The sequence below is a fragment of the Aulostomus chinensis genome, chromosome 23, assembly GCF_037954235.1.
Source record: "Aulostomus chinensis isolate RoL2024-O1b breed Wild chromosome 23, RoL_Achi_v1.0, whole genome shotgun sequence".
In the NCBI taxonomy this organism is placed as follows: Eukaryota; Metazoa; Chordata; class Actinopteri; order Syngnathiformes; family Aulostomidae; genus Aulostomus; species Aulostomus chinensis.
This window is the reverse complement of record NC_141342.1, coordinates 18,811,910-18,832,152: the sequence shown is the minus strand read 5'-3', so window position 1 is coordinate 18,832,152 and position 20,243 is coordinate 18,811,910. Positions and strand designations below refer to the sequence as shown.

Below are 20,243 nucleotides of genomic sequence, written 5' to 3'. Positions count from 1 at the left end.
GTCTCCGTGGTTTGTGTGACGGATCTGTTTTGATCCCCACCCCCCTATTTTATTAAATTAGAGATTAAAGTACTTCTACTGTAATCTGGAGCTTTTCATCACGAGGATTTACTGACTTCTTTAAATTCTGAAGAAAAACAGAGGAGTTTTGAATACTTTGTATTGTACTTTAACTCACTGATTACTGCCTGAAACTACTGAAACTACTTCCTATGAGATATAAGCTACTTTACACACACATATACACATACATGTATGTATATATGTTCAGTATAAATGTATATACACACAAATATATACACAAAAATACACACATGTGTCTACACATGGTACAATATGTATTTATGTATGTATATATGTGTGTGTATACATATATATATACACATATATGTATATACATATATGTATAAAGTAGCTTATATTTAATATAAAGTAGTTTCAGTATTTAGTGAGAGGAAATGATATCTACAAGTTTGGTCCGCGTTGGGGGGGGGGGGGCTGTTGAAAGTATTTTTTCAAATACTTTTGTGTACTTGCCGGTAGTTCCGTGTGTAACTTCATGTGTAAATAAGACAAAAACCAAGGATGAGAAGTAAAAATCGGAGGAGACGCGCGAGACACCGGAAAGTGAAATTTAGGGTTCTACTGGGGTTCTACTCGTTCCTCCCTCAAACACAAATACATGGAATTCTACTCAGCTAGATTATCATAATTATCATTATTATTATTATTATTATTATTATTATTATTATTACATGTACTCATGCGGATCGATGGTCCAAGGAACAACAATAACAATAATAACAGTAATAATAATAATAATAATAATAGCAATAATTACTGTCAGGAGTATTTGTGTGAGTGGCTTACTAAAGAGTTTCTTAACACTCTTAAAAGTCCTACAACTCCCGTTAAAGTCATTTTACTCAGTTAAAACTTTACTTTGTACCTTATTTATTCATTTATTTATTCATTTATTTATTCATTTATTTATTCATTTATTTATTCATTTAGTTTAAAAAGGGAACATGTAAAAATAGTTTTCCTAGTTAACGCGTGAGAAACTGACTTTTCTAGTTGTTTTCTAATGAGAGGAAAAGCGCGTGAGTTGAGTCTGACCGGGATTTGTTTTTTAAAACTTTCCCTTAGAAAACTCAAACAAATGTGGAAGTTTTCACATCAAAACTTTGATTTTTACGTTTCCAACGTCATCACGTGAGGAGTTTACTGGCGCGGGTTTAGATGGAAGCTTCAGATTCATGAGTGAGGGAAAAAAAATCCAGATTTTTTATCTAAATGAAAAAAAATTACAGGAGTGTGAAATTAAAATGAAACAAACAAACCACGTGACTCTGACACGGCTTCACCTTCACCGTTGATCCACGCGCTTCAGATTCACTGATTAACGTGAGTTTAATTATTCGGGTCGTTTTTGTCTCGTCACAACTTCGATGTTAAAGTTCGTGGACGTTCCTGGGATGAAAACGTGAATCCCCGGTGAGGGTTATTGAAAAGGTGCGCGTGTGGATGATGTAAACCTGTGTGTGTGTGTGTGTGTGTGTGTGTGTTAGAGAGGGGGGGGGGGGGCGAGCGACTCAATGAGAAAGTTTAGTCAACTCTCATCAGAGTCCCGCCGCGCGCGCACGCTCCATCTCCACACGGTGGATCCCACGGCTGATCCCGCCCATCCCCGCCTCTGATTGGCTCCCCTCCGTCAACACACGGCTGCATATTTGCGCTGCGCGCCGCCATTGGCCTCCGCCGCCGCCAGTCAGCCGCCGGCGTGTTTATAAGCGTCGCGCTCCGGCAGCAGCGGCATCAAACCTGAGATGACCCCGGAGCACCACGGCAGCGTCCCGGCGCCCAGCCGCATGTTTCACCGGTCCCCCCCGCAGGAGCATGCGCGTCACTGAGCGAGGATCGCCGAGGAGCCCCGGAGCCTGAGCCGGTCAACATGCGCCGCTGGGACGTGGTTGTAACCCGCGAGGCTGATGGAATATAGCGTGGTGTGTCACAGCCTGCACGTCTTCTGGTCCAACCCCGTGAAGAAGAAACTAGTTCTGCTCAGCATGATGCTCCTGGTGTGGGTCTACATGCTCTACTCCTGCGTGGGCTACTGCGCCACCGTGCCAAGTTTGTTGGTGGACTCTTACGGCGCCCGGGAGGCCGGTTCGGTGGTCTACAAGAGGACGGAGAGCGGCGGCGGCGGGGGCAGGATGGACCTGGTGTCCAGACTGCTCACCAAGTCTTGGGAGGATGTGGACTATGATGAACCGTCCTTGAGGACCAGCGCGTCCAGAGACCTGCTCAATAACGAGCTGGACACGGACAGAACCGACGACTGGGAAGAGACGCAGGGCGAGCAGCCCCGGACCCCGGAGCCTCCCGCCATGTCCAACTTCACCAACGGCTCCGTGAGCAAGAAGCTGCCCCAGGCGATCATCATCGGGGTGAAGAAAGGAGGCACCCGGGCGCTGCTGGAGTTCCTCCGGATTCACCCGGACATCCGCGCCATGGGAGCGGAGCCGCACTTCTTCGACCGCAGCTACGAGAACGGCCTGGAGTGGTACAGGTAACCCCCCCCCCCCCAACACACACACACACACACACACACACACACCGGTACCGGAGCATGCCACCGGGATCGTCAGTGTCTCTGCTGCTACACACACACACACACACACACACACACACCTGAGAAGCAAACCTCAGCAGTCTGCCTCCTGAAAGAAGGGAAAAACCTCACTAAACCTCGTGAATTTAAAATAAATCAATTTTCTAACCTTGAAGCTGCGCAAACACTTACAAACGCGCATTTTTGGATCCAAATGTTGGTTTTTTTCTTTGGGGCGCGCAGTTTGGTGGCCATTACGCGCGCGTGGCTTGTTTATTTTTTACTAGTAGATGTTGTTTATTTTTCGTCATTTTTCAAATGAAACGGACCGAGTTACTGTGTGTGTGTGTGTGTGTGTGTGTGTGTGTGTGTGTGTCAGGCTCTTTACCTGCGTGGCGCAGTGGTCTCTATTGGACGCGGCGCAACACTGCAGCCTCGTGCGTCTTCAGACTCGTTCGTTAAAAGTTCAAAATTCCAGTTTGATCGATTTAAATTATTCAGTTGAATTTTTTAAATTATTTTTTTCAGTTATTTAAAAAAAAAACAATTTTTTTGTTCGAGCTTTTTTTTGTCGTTGAAAGGATCCAACTTTTTTCTGAATTAGTTTTGACTTCAGGATCAAATTGAAGGTGGGGGGGGGGAAATTAAAAATCTCATAAATTTGTTGAACTTTTTTGGAAGTTTTTGAGGGTTTTTGTTTTTGTTTTTTTGTTGGAAAAAGATAAAAAGGATGGGAGAATCCCACGTTTCCTGTTGGTGCTGTAGAAAGTTTGCCCTCAGAGAGCTGAGGGCCTCCCCGCCCTCCTCCCGCGGGCTCCAGGGGCCCCGATGGTCCCCGGCCAGACGGAGTTTTTAGTCTTCAATTCTGAATTAAAACAAAAATGTCTAAAGGAACGAACCTCGTTATTGACGTCAGAAGTCTTAATACAACGTCATGAATCTGGAGGGGAAGTTTTTAAGCTTGTTACAAATCTCTTCTTTATTTTACATTTTAATAAACTGTGGCTTTTTTAATATCTGAGTCAGTTTTACTGGTGTATTAATTTCAGTTTCTGCAAACTTTTACATTGAAATTAAATTTCAAGCCATTTGCTGCTAGTTTTTTTTTTTTTTTTGGTTCAAGTTTTGATTGTCAATTTGAAATAATAAAAAAAAATAATACAACAACAACAAACCAGTTTGACCTGTGTGACCTCCAGACGTGCGGGTGCTGCCTCCAGCTCCACGTGCTCGCCGGGATCCAGCCGCGCTTCGCTGGTCATCCGCTTCCGTAGGGGAAGTTTAATGTGACCAGACTTCCACCTCGATTCCAACATTTTTGGAGTTGCAAAAACTGCCGTCTGCTTCTTCTTAGGCTGTGAAATTTAACACCGGTTCCAGCCTGAGGAACCCGGCTCAAGGTTTTTTTTTTCCGTTGGTTTCTGGGATCAAAACAGAGCTGAAACTTTCAGTCTCTTTTGCCACTTTGGGTCGCAAGAAAGACGAAGCGGCGGCGGCGGCGGGATTTGATGTTGGTTTTGTCTCTGGTGGAGAAGCGTGTGTTTGGTGCTGTGAGGCCTCCTCGGGCTACTTGCCTGTGTTGGGGAGCTGGTGGCACAATCGAATGTGTCTGAGGAGCAAGGAGGGACAGCAGGACGGGTGTGTGTGTGTGTGTGTGTGTGTGTGTGCGTGTGAGAGAGTAGCAGCTGGAAACCAAAGAGCTCAGGAGAGGGAATCAATCATGGCTGATCTGAGAGAGAAGCTGGAGTACGGCTGAGGAAAAGCTACGTGATGGGAACCTGGTTTTGTGCGTAGGAGTCGAGGAACCAGCCGTTTGTCCGTTTGCACAATCGAACTCGCCTGTCGCTCCTCTGGCCGACTGGCATTTAGATCTGGAGTCGGGCCACGTTAAGGCAGCCGTGGGGGGAGCGGAGAAGACTGGGCGGCGGCGGCAGAGGCCATCGCAGGCCTGATATCAGAGCTCTGTTGGCAGGTTGTTGTTGTTTGTGCCACAGACAAACGTGTGATTCACGCCTTCGACTGAGGCTCCTCGTAGCAGGAGGTGCACATTTTCCTAGTGAGGTCATGCGTGAAGCGGCGAGCTCGGCGGGACGCTGGAGCTCTGCACTTCTCCACTTTCTACTTCCACCTGTTAGCTACCATCTACTACTACTACTACTACTACTACTACTTCTAAACTTGCAGTAAATGTTTCTTCCTATGCAGTAATCAGCTTGTGTGAGCCTTTTTTTTTTGTTTATATAGCAACAAAACTCGCGTGTTTTTATATATTTTTAATCTGCCACTGTGTAATTTGTGGTTTTACAAGTTATGTAGCAAGAAAAAAAGGTTTGCACTTCTCAAGGTTCCTGGTGAAAGTGAAAAGATGCTGCTGAAACAAACAAAACCAAGCTGTGCTAGCAAAATCTCATGTATTCAAATGTTTAGTGTCACTGGTAGCTCTCCTCCTGCCCCCCCCCCGACCCGTGTGCCCCCCCCAGGACCCGTGTGCCCGTGGAGGGGGTTTGACATCCTGTTACTGTTTTGTGGTTTTGCTGTCGTGTCGCTGGCTCTAAGTCGCAGTCGAGCCTCTGCGCTCTCCACGCCGTCACCCCTCCCAGTGGCTCCTCTGTAGCTGGAGGGGGCCCAGTTACGGCCCTATGGGTGGTATGAGTATCACCTTCTATTATGGGATGCTTTTGTCAAGATACTTTGTACTTCCTGCCTGGAATGTATTTGTCAGTCATTTGTTGGTCTGAGAGAGCTGGGTTACTAGTTTTTAGCTTGGTTGAGCTACTGTGTGTGTGTGTGTGTGTGTGGAGGTGAACATGTCTGGATAAGGTGTAGCCCCACACAACAACAAAAAGACAAGCAGAGCTTTGTTGGGATGGGGGTCCTTCAGGGGCCGGGTCTTATTCAGACCGCTGCTGAAGCCGTGTCAGGGACAGTTCTGGATGGGTGCACGTGCTTTTATCCTCTCACCGCAGGGATGCTCCTATTTCCATGTAGGTGACCCGTCCACTGTCTGTTCCGCTGACCTCGCCCTCCCTCTTTCCTGTCAACGGCCAACAGAGGCCACCTGGTTCTTCAGAGAACCGCTCGAAAGCAGCGTTTCTGCCAAGCGGCGATGTTTGGGAGCCAGAGTCGGGAGATCACGCGTTCTCACGGAGGCGCAAACAAATTCCGTCCCCCGCTGATAAATGAGAGAGGGACTCAGACGCTGTAGACGAACGTCACGGCGGTCTGGCTCCTCTGGGAGAGCTGGTATTGATTGGTCAGGCCTGATTGGAGGTAATGTGGAGTGATGGGTTAAGGGCCTTTCACCGAGGTCAGACCCACATCTGCTAGCTGACAGGGTCTGCGTGTCCACCATCTGCAGCCTGCTGGGACCCACAAGCCCCCCAGAAAACAGCCACTCTGAGCTCGTGGATGTTGAAGTTTGATTCTCTGTGCTTCATTTTGGGGTTTTTCAGGTTGTTGTTTTCTTTAATAGGGTTACAAGTTCTCTGTTGTCACTAAATTATTTGTTACACCCTTTTAGTGCACTTCATTCCAACTCATTTCCAAAAATTTGATGTGACTTTTTGGTATTTGGGGTCCAAACACCTCATTTACATGAAGCTGCACCTCGTTTTTGAGTCCAAAACCTTTTTGAATGGGGCTCAGATTTGACACGACATGAAGGTACAATCGGACGATGAACCAACACTTTACTGAAGGCGCCCGTCCGACCACAGGAACCTTCCCCACGAAGAAGGAACCTTTTGAATCCTGGGACTTTTTTTGGGGGGGGGGGGGGGGGGGGTACTGAAATCAGGGAGTGTTTGTCCTCCCCGAGGCTCCAGGACAAGTTTGGCTGAGGGGGGGCTTTCTCCACTGAACAAATCTGATTGGTTCGCTACATTCTATTTCAGCCAGCGCGCGTAGGAAAGTCTACGAAGTTGCTTTGGTGGCGTGGATAAACGAGGGAGCACCATGGAAGGGCCAGGTGGGTCCAGCTGCTGCTCAAGACGACTTCCATCACAAACAGCGACCCGCAACCATGGAGCGCAGCGCCGACTAATTTGCCTAATCTTCGCGGGTCCTAAACCACGGTCAGACAACAATAGGCTGAAGAACCGTTTTAGTTCCAGGACTAGTAGTCTTGGTTGGGGGGGGGGGGGGGTGAGTACCAGAGAGTTCAGATAGTTTCAGGATTACTGAAACTCCTCCAGGACGCAGCAGCCAACTGGCCAACCGTTCAGCTAACAGCAGGTTCATATCCTCCACCGTAACCTAAAAACAAACTGCGTGAACCCTCTCTGTTGGCTAAACTCCCTAAATGGAGGATTATTTGTTACTGGAACCCGGGTCCCTCCCTAATAAACCGTCTCCTCAGTCCTCCAGCTGTGCACTTGCTGCTGGTGTCGCATGTCATGCTTGATCGGTCCAATCCTGGGCGGGACCCTCTGCAGGCCTCGCTGCCCACAAGTGGCCCTCTCCCGGAGAAGCCTTTGGTCATCGTGGAAGGACGGAGCCCCCCCGCTCACCACCACCACCACCACCACCACCCCTTCTGCCCAAGCTGGCATGGCCTGTCCAAGAATAGAGAGTAACTGGGGGGTGGAGAAACAGAAAGGGCGGCTTTCATCCCCAAATTACAACCAGTTAATTGTGAAAGGGGAGACCTGCGGAGAGGGGAGTGGCGGCGCTGCACTGTGGTGCCCCCCTCCCCCCCCCCCCCCCCCCCCCCCCCCCCACACACACACACACACTCCTCATCCTGATGGTGAACACACCACTGAAGACAATATGGCCGCCACAGACAGGAACCTCCTGCTGGAGCCGAGTATAAAAGCCATGACAGGAACTTTTTGTCACACATTCACACACTCCTGAATTCACTTCCTCTTGTCCTTCACGCAAACACACACAAATAGTTTTTTTTTTTTTTTTTAAACAAGAAAACAACAAAAAAAAGGATTGTTTGTGCTCTTTCACTCCTGCAGAGTGATGCAACTGCTCTACTTTACCCTCCCTGTCCCCTTCAGGAACAACGGCAAACCATTGCCTCTTAAGAATAAAGTCGTGTTGGGCTACGTAGGGAAGCGTAGAGGCGCACAAACCTCCCTGTGTGCTGCGTGTGAATTCAAGCCGTTTTAACAAGGTGATAATTTAGAAGTTGTTACACATGTCAGAACAGAACCAGACGTCCTCCCTCCACACTTAATGGTCATTCATTGCCGCTAAATAAACACTCTTTAGCACATTAAAAATGCTCCCCCGGAGGCTGGGAGGAATGAAGACTAATAGGCTTTTGTCAGTCATTTACAGTTAAGATGGGTCAGTGCGACAAATCCACACAGAGAAGAAGAAAAACACGGCGCAGGAGGAGAAAGTGATGACAATAAACCTGCAAAAGCTTCGCTTGTCCCAGGTATTAAGTCCCAGAGGTAGCCATTAGGGTGTTGGAGAGTGTGGCTGCCTCTGGGAGAGAGGAGGGAACACACACACACACACACACACACACACACACACACACTCACACAAACGTACAGCGGTCTCCTGAGGTTTCCATTAGCCTGGCAGTAAAAGAGCAGAGCTCATTAGAAGCCCTGAGTTGTCTCCGCGCTGCGGCTGCTCGCCACTCGTCACTCTCTCCGTGTGCTCCCAGAGCTGTTGGACTCTCTGTAGAGCTGTAAGGACACTTCAGCTCTACAGCCAAACTCCACTCCGTCCCAATTATTTTCCATCATGCGTAGTTTTTTTTGTCTTATGCTTAAAAAACACACACACACACACACACACTGGAATCCCCAGAAAACGGCTCTCTGTATTCTGGATGGATGAAGCAAAATAACCACACAGTAATCAAATTCTCTCACTTTGGCTGTGAACGGACATATTTGTAGTTTTTTTGTTTTTGTTTTGTTTCTTTCGAATCTTGGAAACCTGGAACGACAAAGTGATGTTTCCTGTTTTCTTACTTAAAGTGAAAAATGACTGATTTTGAAGATGCAAATGGTGTTGTACTTCCCTCCATGTTGTCTGCACCTGGAGCGCCTGGTTTAGTAGAAAATGTCTGCCGGTTGATGCACGACGTGTCATGTAGCTGATTTCCAGGCCACAATTACGCTTTTTGAATGTTCGGACAGTCAAATCGGCTCTTCGTTGTTCCCAAAATCAAAACAACCAGTCCAGCATGTCGTGATCAACGCCGGCGGTGCTACACAGACGTCTCAGCAGCCCGGGAAGGCAGTGAGCCCAGTGCATTCTGGTTGTTGAAGGCTTTCTACCTGTTGAGCCAACTGGTCACACAGCACCAACCTCAAAAATATATCCATCTTTCAACTTCTGTAGACGGCCCGGTTTTATGAGTTTTTTTTTTAGGGTAATCTTGAATTTAAGGACTGCAGCGGTCCCTGGGAGCGTGGTGCCTCCGTCAAGCCAAACCTCATGTTTGAAAATGCCATTTTTCACCAACTTAGACGTAGCTGCCCCAGAGTGTAATGCATTCTTGCTTGGCTCATGCTACACCTCCTCTAGAAAGATTTACAAAAAAACGTCTTCACATTTATTAGTGTAATCCTGCTAAACGGTACACGGGCAAGGTAACCCCAGGTCACTCCGAGAACGCAGACCTCCACATGTATTCGGATCCGTCCTAAACTGTAATCGATTGTTCGTCAATCTACCAAATTGAATCAAAATTCCACCACAACATTTTGAGTTCTCCTGCTAACAGACCAGCGCCAGCGATCACATGACCCTCCCAGTGGAGGTCGCAAGAAAATGTCAAAACTTCCTGAGCTTTCACAGCTCACCTTTTGGGGAATCGGTGGCTCACAGATTTCTTAGAGCTGGCCTCTTTGCGCCCTGCAGCCATTAAATCATGAAACCCCTCTGAGCTAAAGCGCTGAGCTCTGGCGTCTGTGTTTGGCAGTAGAAATGGTTAACGCAGCGCCTGTTATTTTTAACAGTAATTATCTTGTCCTCAGCTTTGCTTGGAGTTATTGTTGGAGACGACATCCAGGCTCAAATCCAGAGCAAACTGTAGTGTTGCCTTCAGGATTCGCCGCTGCCAGTGGCTCCATTACTGAGAGAGCAGGTTAATTGTCACAACCGCTGCTGCTGTCGTGATTAGCTTCCTCTACGCTAGCTAGTTAGGGACGGGCTGCCTTCAGGAAGCGAAAACATGAACCTAGAGAACAGCTGGGAAGCGTAATAGGATCTGCACACTATTGCAGTAGAGAGGACCTGCCCCCCCCCCCCCCACACACACACACACACACACACACTTTGGAGTTCACCTGTCTTCAAAAAGGTGTGCAGGCAGTTACAGATGACAGCCACATTCAAACAGGATGCAAAGTAGCTTGCTTGCTCCTTCCTTGTCTGTGTGTGACTCTGTGTGTGTGTGTGTGTGACTGTGTGTGTGCACGTGTCTAGGGAGTGGGGGAGTGGTGGTGGTGGTGGTGGTGGCATGTATGTTCTTCCCGAGTCTGTTTCATCTTTTATTCATCTTTGCTGTAGCTTAGATCAAGGAGTCATGCATCTCATGGTGCATGTCAAGTGTCAGGAAATCAGTCAGAATGGTTGATTCTGCCTGCAAAGCATCCAGAGTTACTAGCGGGCGTGCGCGCACACACACACACACACACGCACACACTAGTGCAGTCTTCACCTGCAGCCTTTCATTGTTTGCCCTGTTTTATATTCAGTCACGGGTCATCGGTTTATTTCACGCCACTGGCAGCATGACAGTGATGGAGTGGTGGAATGTGTGGCTAAGCCGTGGGCTAACACCTTCAGCAAACACCCTCAGAGGATTACGAGCGCTAAACAAACTCCGAGTGAGATCGCCAAGTGGTTTGTGCGATTGTGTCGTGCCGACGCGTTGGTGACAATGAGCCTGATTGCTGCAGCGGTGTCAGGTGACTCGCACGTCAAACAAAGTGGCGAGGTGGTTGCGTTAAGCGTCGCGAAAACGATGAGATCTTTCACCTCTTAAGAGCTTTTAGGAGACGAAGAACCAACACCTGTAAGCAGGCTGCTGCACACACAAAAGAGTGCATTTCTTCTCTCTAACCTTTCACCAGCTCTTCTCTTTTATTTCCACCACATGGTGGGCTCCCTCGCTTCACTGCAGGGTTATTAACACTCGGTAATTCCAAGCAGCCGTCTCCGACCACAGCGGCTCCCCGTGGCTCCACACATTCCTGTGTTGTTTGTCGGCGCTGCCAAAGAGCAACAAATATACTTTAAAACAGATTTTCTATGTAAGAAACGATAGTCACATATCGAATTGAATAATTTGTGCTTGTCACGTCTGTGCAACACTGCCCGTTACAAAGTGACCACAATGGCACAAGAACACAATCTTTCAGTCTTGCTTAAGGACATATCAGAGGGGGGTATCTGGGCCTGTGCTGACATGTAGACCATTGCATTTTATGTGGTGGTTATTTCTCTATTTATTTATTCGTTTTTACTAGCGCCTGATGTTGCATCCAAAACTCTGCTGGTATGAGCCTCAAACCAGTTTGGATGGTCGGGAACCGCACGGACTGGCTCCGCTTCTCCTCGCTGTCACTCAATGTCTCTCTCTCTCTCTCTCTTTCTCTCTCTCACTCTCACTGTAGAAGACGCCACGGTAAAGAATGTTCCACATGAAAAATGATGGATGGGCGGGTTGTGTCTGTGGGGTTAGCTGTTTGGTTTAAATGGGGTGGCCCGATGGGGGGTCAGTGGATTCCCAGGCTGCTCTGACACAGTTTAACGTCTTGATGAAGTTAAGGGTCTGGGAGCTGCATTTATCAAACCCGTCGGCTCGGCAGCGCAGCGTCACAGTGTCACCGAGCGAAAGGAAAAAGCGCTTCCGACCACTTCAGCCGAAGCGCGTATGGGCTCTTTTTCTCTGGGGAGACCTGACCTGCGACCCTACAGTGAGGTCATTTCCTTTACACTCCCATTTTGTTCCCCTCTGGATGAAGACCTTGTCAGTGAGAACCTTCCAATCAAGAAACCGAAGACCCTCAATAAACTGACTCCAAACCATTTTTTGGCTTATTGAAGCGCAAAATGTCAATTCAGCTGTTTCAGTAAAACCCAAAACTGATATTCCCTCGTCGGTTGTTAAGTTTTTATAGTTTTTAAAGCCGCAATTGTGGTGAAACTGTCAATATTTCACAAGATAAGGGTAAGATTTGAGGAAAAAAACACAAACGTAAGTGCAATTTTGTGAAGGAAAGTCATTCATGAAACCCTTTAACCATTTCAGGAGCTTTTGGACTCGTATGGGGATCCAAAAGGTCTCAGAGTCCAAATCATCCCGTTCCCTGATCTGTTTGATTTATAAGGTGTCGCACTCATGGCCACACCCATGACCCATCGTTGAAACATCTAAATTTAGATGTGTGACACCGAATCCAAGCCAAACAACAGCCTGTCCATTTAAGCTAATGAGTCATTCTGGGGAACAGCCAACCACAGTATCGCTGGCTGTTCACTGCTGCCGGTGTTACGGTCGACTGAAGGATCAGTCGCGTCAGACATGGCGTCTCCTTGGCGAGGTTTAGTCGGTGGCTGTCGTGATCCCAGTGTACAGGAGAGGAGGAAGAACGGATTTATTGACAGAAGTACGCTGACCTTTTGCATCATGAATCAGTTCGCCAGCACTGATCCTTCAGTTAAATTCCAAGAAGAGAAAAATGGACAAATCCACTGTGCAGAGTGCATGACTTGCGTCAGTCTGACATCTTACCGGCTCGATCTTTTTGACGCGGGTCTGGTTACGTTCATTTGTAAAAGTCCAGTTTTAGTCAAACCAACACGATAGAGCCCCCTTTTTGTCGTACCTACAGCTGTCCTTGATGCGTTCTGAATAATCTGTAGAGGGAATTCAGCTTCAACCTGCATGATACGCCCCATCCCAGAGCCGGGCCATCCAGGCCTCCGTCTGTGATACTAGGCCAGCCTGCATTATTAATACTTGTAGCAGACAGATGATTTGGAGGGGCTTCCACAGAGCCACCTTCCTCGGTTTCCACTGACACCATTATCCAGTGAAGCCTGTTAATTTGAAACCGTGGACTGGGGAGGAGCCCCGACTGGGCTGACAGATGCCCGATCAATTTGATGAAGCCGTAGCATCACTTACTGCTCATCAGTAGTGGGTATTAACTTCGAACAAGGTGTGAAAGGTGCATAAATGGGGAGAAATGTACTTTGGCATCCTGTTCTCATAAAAAATTGTTATCTTTTATAATTTAACAATTATCAGTGCATATTCCCACAAATGTCTGTGCCGTGCAGAGTAAATCTCTTTGCTTGCACGTCTTCCTTCCGTGCCACAGGCTACAACTGCACATTTCTTTAGTGAGAAGCTCCTTGCTAACTGCTGGACCTTCTTTTTGTTCTGAAAACAATATTTTATGCAGCAACACTGTGTTTAAATATTAGGTTTGGGTTAAAAACAAAAGTAATTGGATCGTGGCTGCAAATGTCCAAATGCCCCGCTTGAAATGCGCTATTTGGTCGCAAGAAATGCTGCGGCAAACGTTCTGACATAAACACAAAAAACAAACAAACAAACAAAAAGAGCGAAGGGTTTTATCCCCAGAATAATAGATAATGTTCTGACATCATGAAAAAAAGCACCCCCATATATTCTGATATGTTGAAAACACCCGGTCTCATCCCTAGAAACACAGCTGCCGCTGTTCCAACATCTGGCGAAAAAACACCCGGTTTTGTTCTCAGGAACACGACTGCAGATGTCTTGACGTCTCCTGTCCTGACTTACGGTTACGTGGCGTATATACGAATTATACTGCATTACTTTTCATCGGTAAAACGTGTGAAAGGTTTTACCAGAAACCGCACGGATGCACCCAGACCCCCTTCAGCATCCACCTGCAGGATCTCCGCTCTAAGCAGCGCTCTCTGGGTCTTCTCAGCCAGGAAAGGAACTGTCAGCTCTAAGTGGCTGCATACTAACACCTGGACTCCATTCGTTTCAAGTGCTAGAGAGAGAGAGAGAGAGAGATGAAGCCTCTGCAACTGCAACCAGAGCTCCTCTCCCTCGGCCTAACAGACCTCGCCATAAACCATCCTCTTTATTCTTTTAATTTACAGCCAAAGCCATGCTCTGTGGTTAAATAATGTCAGACTCCAAGCACAGTGGAGTATTTTTCAAAATGTCTGGCCTCTGTATGGGCTTAAATGCTACTTTGAAAATATTCAGTTAGCTTGCCTCCCTCGTGTTGACCATAGTGACTACGTGTGTGCGCGTCTATCTGTACTTGTGTTACATAAAGGTCGTCTATTTAGACACACGCAGGCTTCCCCGGCTGAGCTTTCATATTCACCAGTGGCTCCGTATCTGCGCCTATCATCTTTTTGTAAAGGGATTTCGACAGTATCCCATTTCTTACATTGTCTTGTGAAATAATACGCATGCATTTTGTTTGAATTATCTGGGATCAAACTTGGAGCATGTTCAATGCTGAAGTGGCACTCGAGATCCTTATCATCTAATACGGAATAAAGATGTGTCTTTGTATTTAAGTCCACCACTTCATGTTCCTGTGAAGGGGCTCTGGTAAGAGGCCCTTGGAGAAGAAAGGGACTCATTCAGTACTTCCCCTCATTTCCTCCCTCTCCTTCTTCCCACTTGTGAAATGTCACTTTGCTTTTGGACCTCGAGGCCTGATTGCCAGAGGTCGAGGGAATCTCGGGGATCAGAGGAGTGTGTGCGGTGGTGGCCAAAGTACCTCAATCTAAAGGCATGTCAAGCCGATGAAAGTGAAGTGATAGCAGGAGTGGCGGATTTGCTTAATTCGGTCTCCACTTACAGCTACTTAGGTTCAGTGTACACGGCTGTTTTGTGTTGTGTTACCTCCCAAAGTGAGCTAATACTCCCTCCAGGGTCTCCACGCCACAGAAACCAGACAGCTTTCACCTTAAATGCCAAAGAGTAACACCACCATCCCTGGCTGACACAAATGCCCACTAATTTGCAAGGATTCAAATAAATGAACCCTAATTTGAGATTCAAATGCTTTCAACAACCAGACGTGTCAGACAATTGACAACCTTTTGTATCAAATAGAAATTCGGCAGACTCACGGCAAATAGCTTTTGCCTTTTTGTCTCCAACAAACCTAGTCATTTTGTCAGGGATGCTGCGACACAGACGGCCCAGTGGCAGCCCGTTATCATCAAATCAAATGTGACAGGAGGAAGGCAGCAGGAGCATCAGACAGAAATAACCCTTTTCCTGCCTGCCGTTTATCTCTGGTGGGATGGGGGCTCTTTAAAACACAGGCCAAGGGGCCACTCCGCCGGCCTCTGTTTGATGCTGTCATGTGACAAGGGCTTCTGCTTTGTGTCTTATCGCTGTTTTTGGCATGTCTTTCAACTTTGAAATATTCTCAATGGACAAAGGTGCAAGGGAGTAAAAAAAAAAAAAAAAAAAAAAAGAAAAGAAAGGAAAAAAGACAGATATAAATCATGTGAAAGTAGAAGCAAGCCAGGCTGAATCGGAATTGCGAGTATTTGCAGTTTTTACCATTTCTGCTGCTTTTTCTACAGAGCACATCTGCTCACACGTGTTTACTTAAACTGCTGTGGAAAGCCAATCAATGTCAGTCCTTCTTTTACCCCTGGTGTGTCACGTTCGACATCTTGAACACAATCACCAAGTCCAAAAGACTTGAGAGGTGTCAGAGTAGCTCCAGAGCGTAGCGTCTTGGGCTCGTGTACCGTCTTTGGTACCTGTCGTAAAAGCAGCACGGAAGACCGTAACATATATATTTCTGGTCACTCGACGCTCATACAGTGAGGTTAGCACGGTGGAAGTCACGGCCTTCGTGAGTTTTGCTGACAGTGGAGCCTTGACCACTCATCGAATGTGTGTCAGAGACTGAAAACGAGACCAAATTAGGGTGTTCCCATAAATGTCGATAAATATTTGTGTCTGCTGCAGAGTCATTTGACTCAGGCTGAATTCCAAAAGTTCAATGTTAGTGGGGTTTTTTTTGGCCATTGGGGAAGGATCATAATATTAGCCAGTAGAAGTCCCCCCGAACAGAAGGGGACGGGTTAATGTTTGCTGGACAATTTGGCCACACGTTCCACTTAAGCGCTCTCCAAAAGGCTCCGCTCACTCGAGGCTGAGAAGGCTGGAGGAGAGCTGCACTCAACCCACGATAAGCCCCCTCCCTACCCCCTTTCACCCTGCACCCATCCCCGCCCCTTTGCCCTGACCGCTGCCCTGCTTACCCCTCTGCTCGGCGGGACAATGGCTCACTTTCAAAGAAAAGCAAGAAAAGAGAAGAGTCCTGTGTCACAGAATTGCCTGTTTGCTGACGGAATCTTTAACAGCATCACCTCATAAATCAAAAAGGAGCATAATAGGCATTGTTTCACCAAGAGCTACTTGTCTCACTAAAATTCCCCCTGCCTCTCTGCTCTTTTCTCTCTTCCTGCCTTTTTTAAACACACAGGGAGTGGGCAAAGTCAGAGGTGAAGATTTTTTATTAGTGGGGGCCTCTTCTTGCGGATTTGGCGCTTTTAGGGGTTTCCTCACCACGTTCTTTCCTCCTCCTTGTCCAACCATGATCTTGTTTTATGCTCCCGCAACCCCCAACACTGGATTTTCTTTTTTTTTTTTAATGGATTCTCTGAGCTTGGATCAGCATAATCTATCACTATGCACATTGTAACTCAGACCCCCCACCCACCCACCCTTCCACCCCCCATCCCCATGCTGCATTGTCATGTTGAAATCCGATTAGATTGGAAGCCATTTGCCTCCCTGTTTTGGCTCTGGACACTTTTTGTATGTTAGCACAAGGAAAACAAAAAAGCTCGCAGGCGACGCGCATTCAAAGAATGTCGAATGTTGTTCAGTTTAGTATGTTCAATTTTTTTTTTGCCTTCCACTGAAAACACGGCAGAGGGCTGTGTAAACAGTTTGAAGTTGCTGCAGAGAATGTGCATGGGCTTGTGATGTGCCGTTTGCATTTATAGGTCTCCGGAAATGGTTTGCCGGCAGTGAGATCTGTCATCCTCTTGCATGAAACCACACGCTGTATCTGTTTTGATTTCAATAGGCTATTAATGAGCTTTTGGAAGCAGCCTTGCTTTCCCTCCGTCTGCTCCGTTCACCCCTCTGATGTGTCAGCAATCAAGAAGATATTATCATAATTAGATCACTAGCCCTGCATCAGGATTACACAAATCTGCCAACACCATTTCCATAAGGCATTTTTATTGCTTACCTGACATCACCCGTCTACACCATCTTTTTGGGGGGGTTCTTGCAGACAAACGTGTGCATTGATGGAGAGCCAGTGTTTCATGAATTAGCCATGAGGTAGATGGACGTGAACTACATTCCAGCTTTTACAAGGAGACTTTCCTCTCCACAACACTGACGTCTTGCACCTTCCTTGGTGTGCAAATTCTCCATGTAGGGTTACGCAGGGTTTGAATGGGATCCGCCTCAATAGTACTGTGTACACAATGGTGGATCAGTACCCTGACAAAGGTGAGACTCCAGCTTCTTATCTAGGAGCGAGCTCAACCTGGTGACCAGTGGCCTCGGCTATCTCTTCCTTGTTTCTACAGCCTTTGGAGTGATTTAAACTGCTTATTTGCTGTGCACTGCTACTATAACAAAGTACAGTCTGGCTGTTGCAGTCCATAATTTGAACCTCTCCATCTGCAGCCAACACCAGGAACACATTTAATCCTGGGTACAGCACCGAGGCTAGTTTTCTTCCTGGTGCAGGGGCCAACGAGGGAAAGGTGATCCGTGTCCCAGTGTCAGTCAAACCGCTCTTATCGCCTCCACCATAATCTAGACTCTGTGGTTGGCCGCCAATTCTGAAACCTAATGCTGAGAGAGCGGAGCGCGTTCACTTTCCCTGCAAACCAGTTGTTCTCAAGTACCTTTAGATTATATGTTTGCATGTAACATATCTGTGTGAAGCCCATCAGCACAGCCCTCGCCCAAACCCCAGCTCAGTCTTGTCAAAAACAGATTTCTGAAACAAACCTCTTCATATTTCAGTGCTTGGCAGAAGAGGGGCGGGGCACCGGGCACCGCTGAGTCAGCAGGGCAGTTTTTTTTTTTTCCTCTCTGCTGGTATAGAAAGTCCGTTTTTGATTAATCTCAGCCACTTTGGATCATTACGTCCTGCAGACAAGCCAAGGAAAGACATTAAAAAAATGCATTATACGACCGGCGGAATTATACCCTATAAAGATATGAAGCAGTTAGCAAGCAGGTTAACTGGAGCTAAGGGGTGCAGGATTTAGTTGCAGCTCCTTATGTGGAGTGTGGTCAGGCTTTTTCGTGTGTGGAGTTTCCTGTAAATGCATCCCTTGGTTTGATTAAGCAGTAAATAAGGCTTTTGTTTTTCTGTCAGAAGTGAGATATCATACGAGTGAGTGAGCATCTTGGAGACCTGCCTGCACTAATAGGTTTTTGAGCTCTATAATAAGGCTAAGTAGGCTCAGTGACTCATTGATTACAGACCACTGTACACTCCATCAACTTGATTACATTACTCAAGACTTTGCTCCACCTTACCCTGCTCCTAACCTCCTTTTTTCCTTCTCTTTCATCATTTTTCAGGGAGTTAATGCCCAAGTCCCTGGAGGGCCAGATCACCATGGAGAAAACCCCCAGCTACTTTGTGACCAAAGAGGTTCCAGCCCGAATTGCCGCTATGTCACCGGACACCAAGGTGATTGTTGTGGTGAGGGACCCTGTCACCAGGGCCATCTCAGACTACACGCAGACTCTTTCTAAGAAGCCTGATATTCCCTCTTTCGAGAGCCTCACCTTCAAAAACAGGACTACGGGGCTCATCGACACCTCATGGAGCGCCATCCAGATCGGCATCTACGCCAAACACCTGGACAACTGGCTGCAGTACTTCCCTATGGACCAGATCCTGTTTGTGAGTGGCGAGCAGCTCATCAGAAACCCGGCCGCGGAGCTGGGGCGCGTTCAGGACTTCCTCGGCCTCAAGAGGATCATCACAGACAAACACTTTTACTTCAACCAGACTAAGGGTTTCCCGTGCCTCAAGAAGGGTGAAGGGAGCAGCAAGCCCCACTGCCTGGGCAAAACCAAAGGGCGGACCCATCCCAACATTGACCCTGAGGTGGTGCAGAGGTTACGGGACTTTTATAGACCTTTCAACATGAAGTTCTACCAGATGACGGGGCAAAACTTTGGTTGGGATTGATGTGAATTAAGATGGAGGATGTTTTTGTTTTTTTTTTAATTTTTCATTTGCTGAAAAGATATTTTTTTTCTCTGTAATTCAATGGTAAGATGTGGAGATATTGGTATATATATATGTAAAATGTACAGAAATCTATTTTATAATAATTTATTTTTATTTCTAAGCAATTAATTCACTAAGCTGCCTAACCATATTTGTACATAACATCCGGCCCACGTGTGTTTTTACATTCCTCGTTTTAATTGTCTCGCTCTACCCTCGTGGTCCTGTAAACTCAGTGGATTTTAGTGGTGCTTCAAAATGCAGAAGAAGAAGAAATAGTGGGTGGTAATATAAAAAAAAAACAAAGCACCATTTTACGGGTACAGAGTGCAGAACACATCAGTGTGCATCCTCGTTCATGTATGCATCACACTTTTACCTTAGCTTTTTAAAAAAAACCATTATGCTACATCTCCACATGTACAGCTGGTGTCCGTAATTTCGTATGTCACACCGAGCATTCCTCCACGAGGAGAAGTCCTCATGAAATTCAACATTTCTGACTGTCGTCCAACCCAATTAAACCACACAAGGAGGGTTACCCCGGGATTAAAAAGCTAATTTTGTCCCGCATTTGGACGCCTAGTTGTGCGGAGTATTTGCACGGCAGCGCTATCGAAGTGAGTGCAGCGATAGCAGCAGCCTGTTAGCATGTTTTCGCATGCACTACCGTACTGTCCACAGTTTATCCTTAAAACTGGCGCAGAAGTTACATTTTTCCAGCGTTTCTGAGGCAAAAACAAGTCTGAAAATAAACAAAAGGAAGAGTTTGCAAGCATATTGGATATCCCAAAGGTTCCTGTCAGAAATGAATGGAGTTCTGGTGTAAAATACCGAATTACGGACACAAAATGCTGTAGAAACGTTCCTGCGTCACTCTTCAATGACCTGTTTCACTAAACTACTGACCCTCCACTTTTACAGTGCAGTTTTTCTACTTTGGCTTTAGCCTAAGCAGCAAACCTCATGTCCCATTCCTCTCAATAACCAGTAGATCAATGGGCCCAATTGATCCTCATTGTGTCACTCGTGCTTAAAATATTCAGCTGCCCTTTCATTTTCGGTGCTCCTGCTGCCTGCTCTAATGAATGACCCATCCATCAAACACTGAATCCTATCTCTGACCACGTACGAGGCCATGTTAACATTATGCTAATTGGTTCGCGGTAACTGGCAGATCGATGGAGCCTCCACTCCCGCGCTCCCGATTAGAAGCAGCGTTGGATCTGAGCCAGAATGTTGCCCTCTCCGCTCAGTTCAAAGGTCACACCAAGTCTCAATCAAATTTCCTTGAAAGGCAGTTGATTTGCTGAAGAGAGCAGAGCCGGAGCATCGCGGGGCAGAGGGAGCGTTCGCCTCGTTTT

The 20,243-nt window shown here is 46.9% G+C and overlaps 1 protein-coding gene across 1 annotated transcript; it reads left to right on the top strand.

Annotated features, from left to right (window-relative positions):
- The first annotated feature begins 1,834 nt into the window (after window positions 1–1,834).
- Window positions 1,835–19,041, top strand: hs3st3b1b (heparan sulfate (glucosamine) 3-O-sulfotransferase 3B1b). The gene is made up of 2 exons (XM_086195282.1): window positions 1,835–2,572; window positions 18,219–19,041. Exons 1-2 carry the CDS (start codon window positions 1,992–1,994, stop codon window positions 18,835–18,837), a joined length of 1,200 nt encoding a protein of 399 aa, XP_086051408.1. The 5' UTR covers window positions 1,835–1,991; the 3' UTR covers window positions 18,838–19,041.
- The last annotated feature ends 1,202 nt before the right edge of the window (window positions 19,042–20,243 follow it).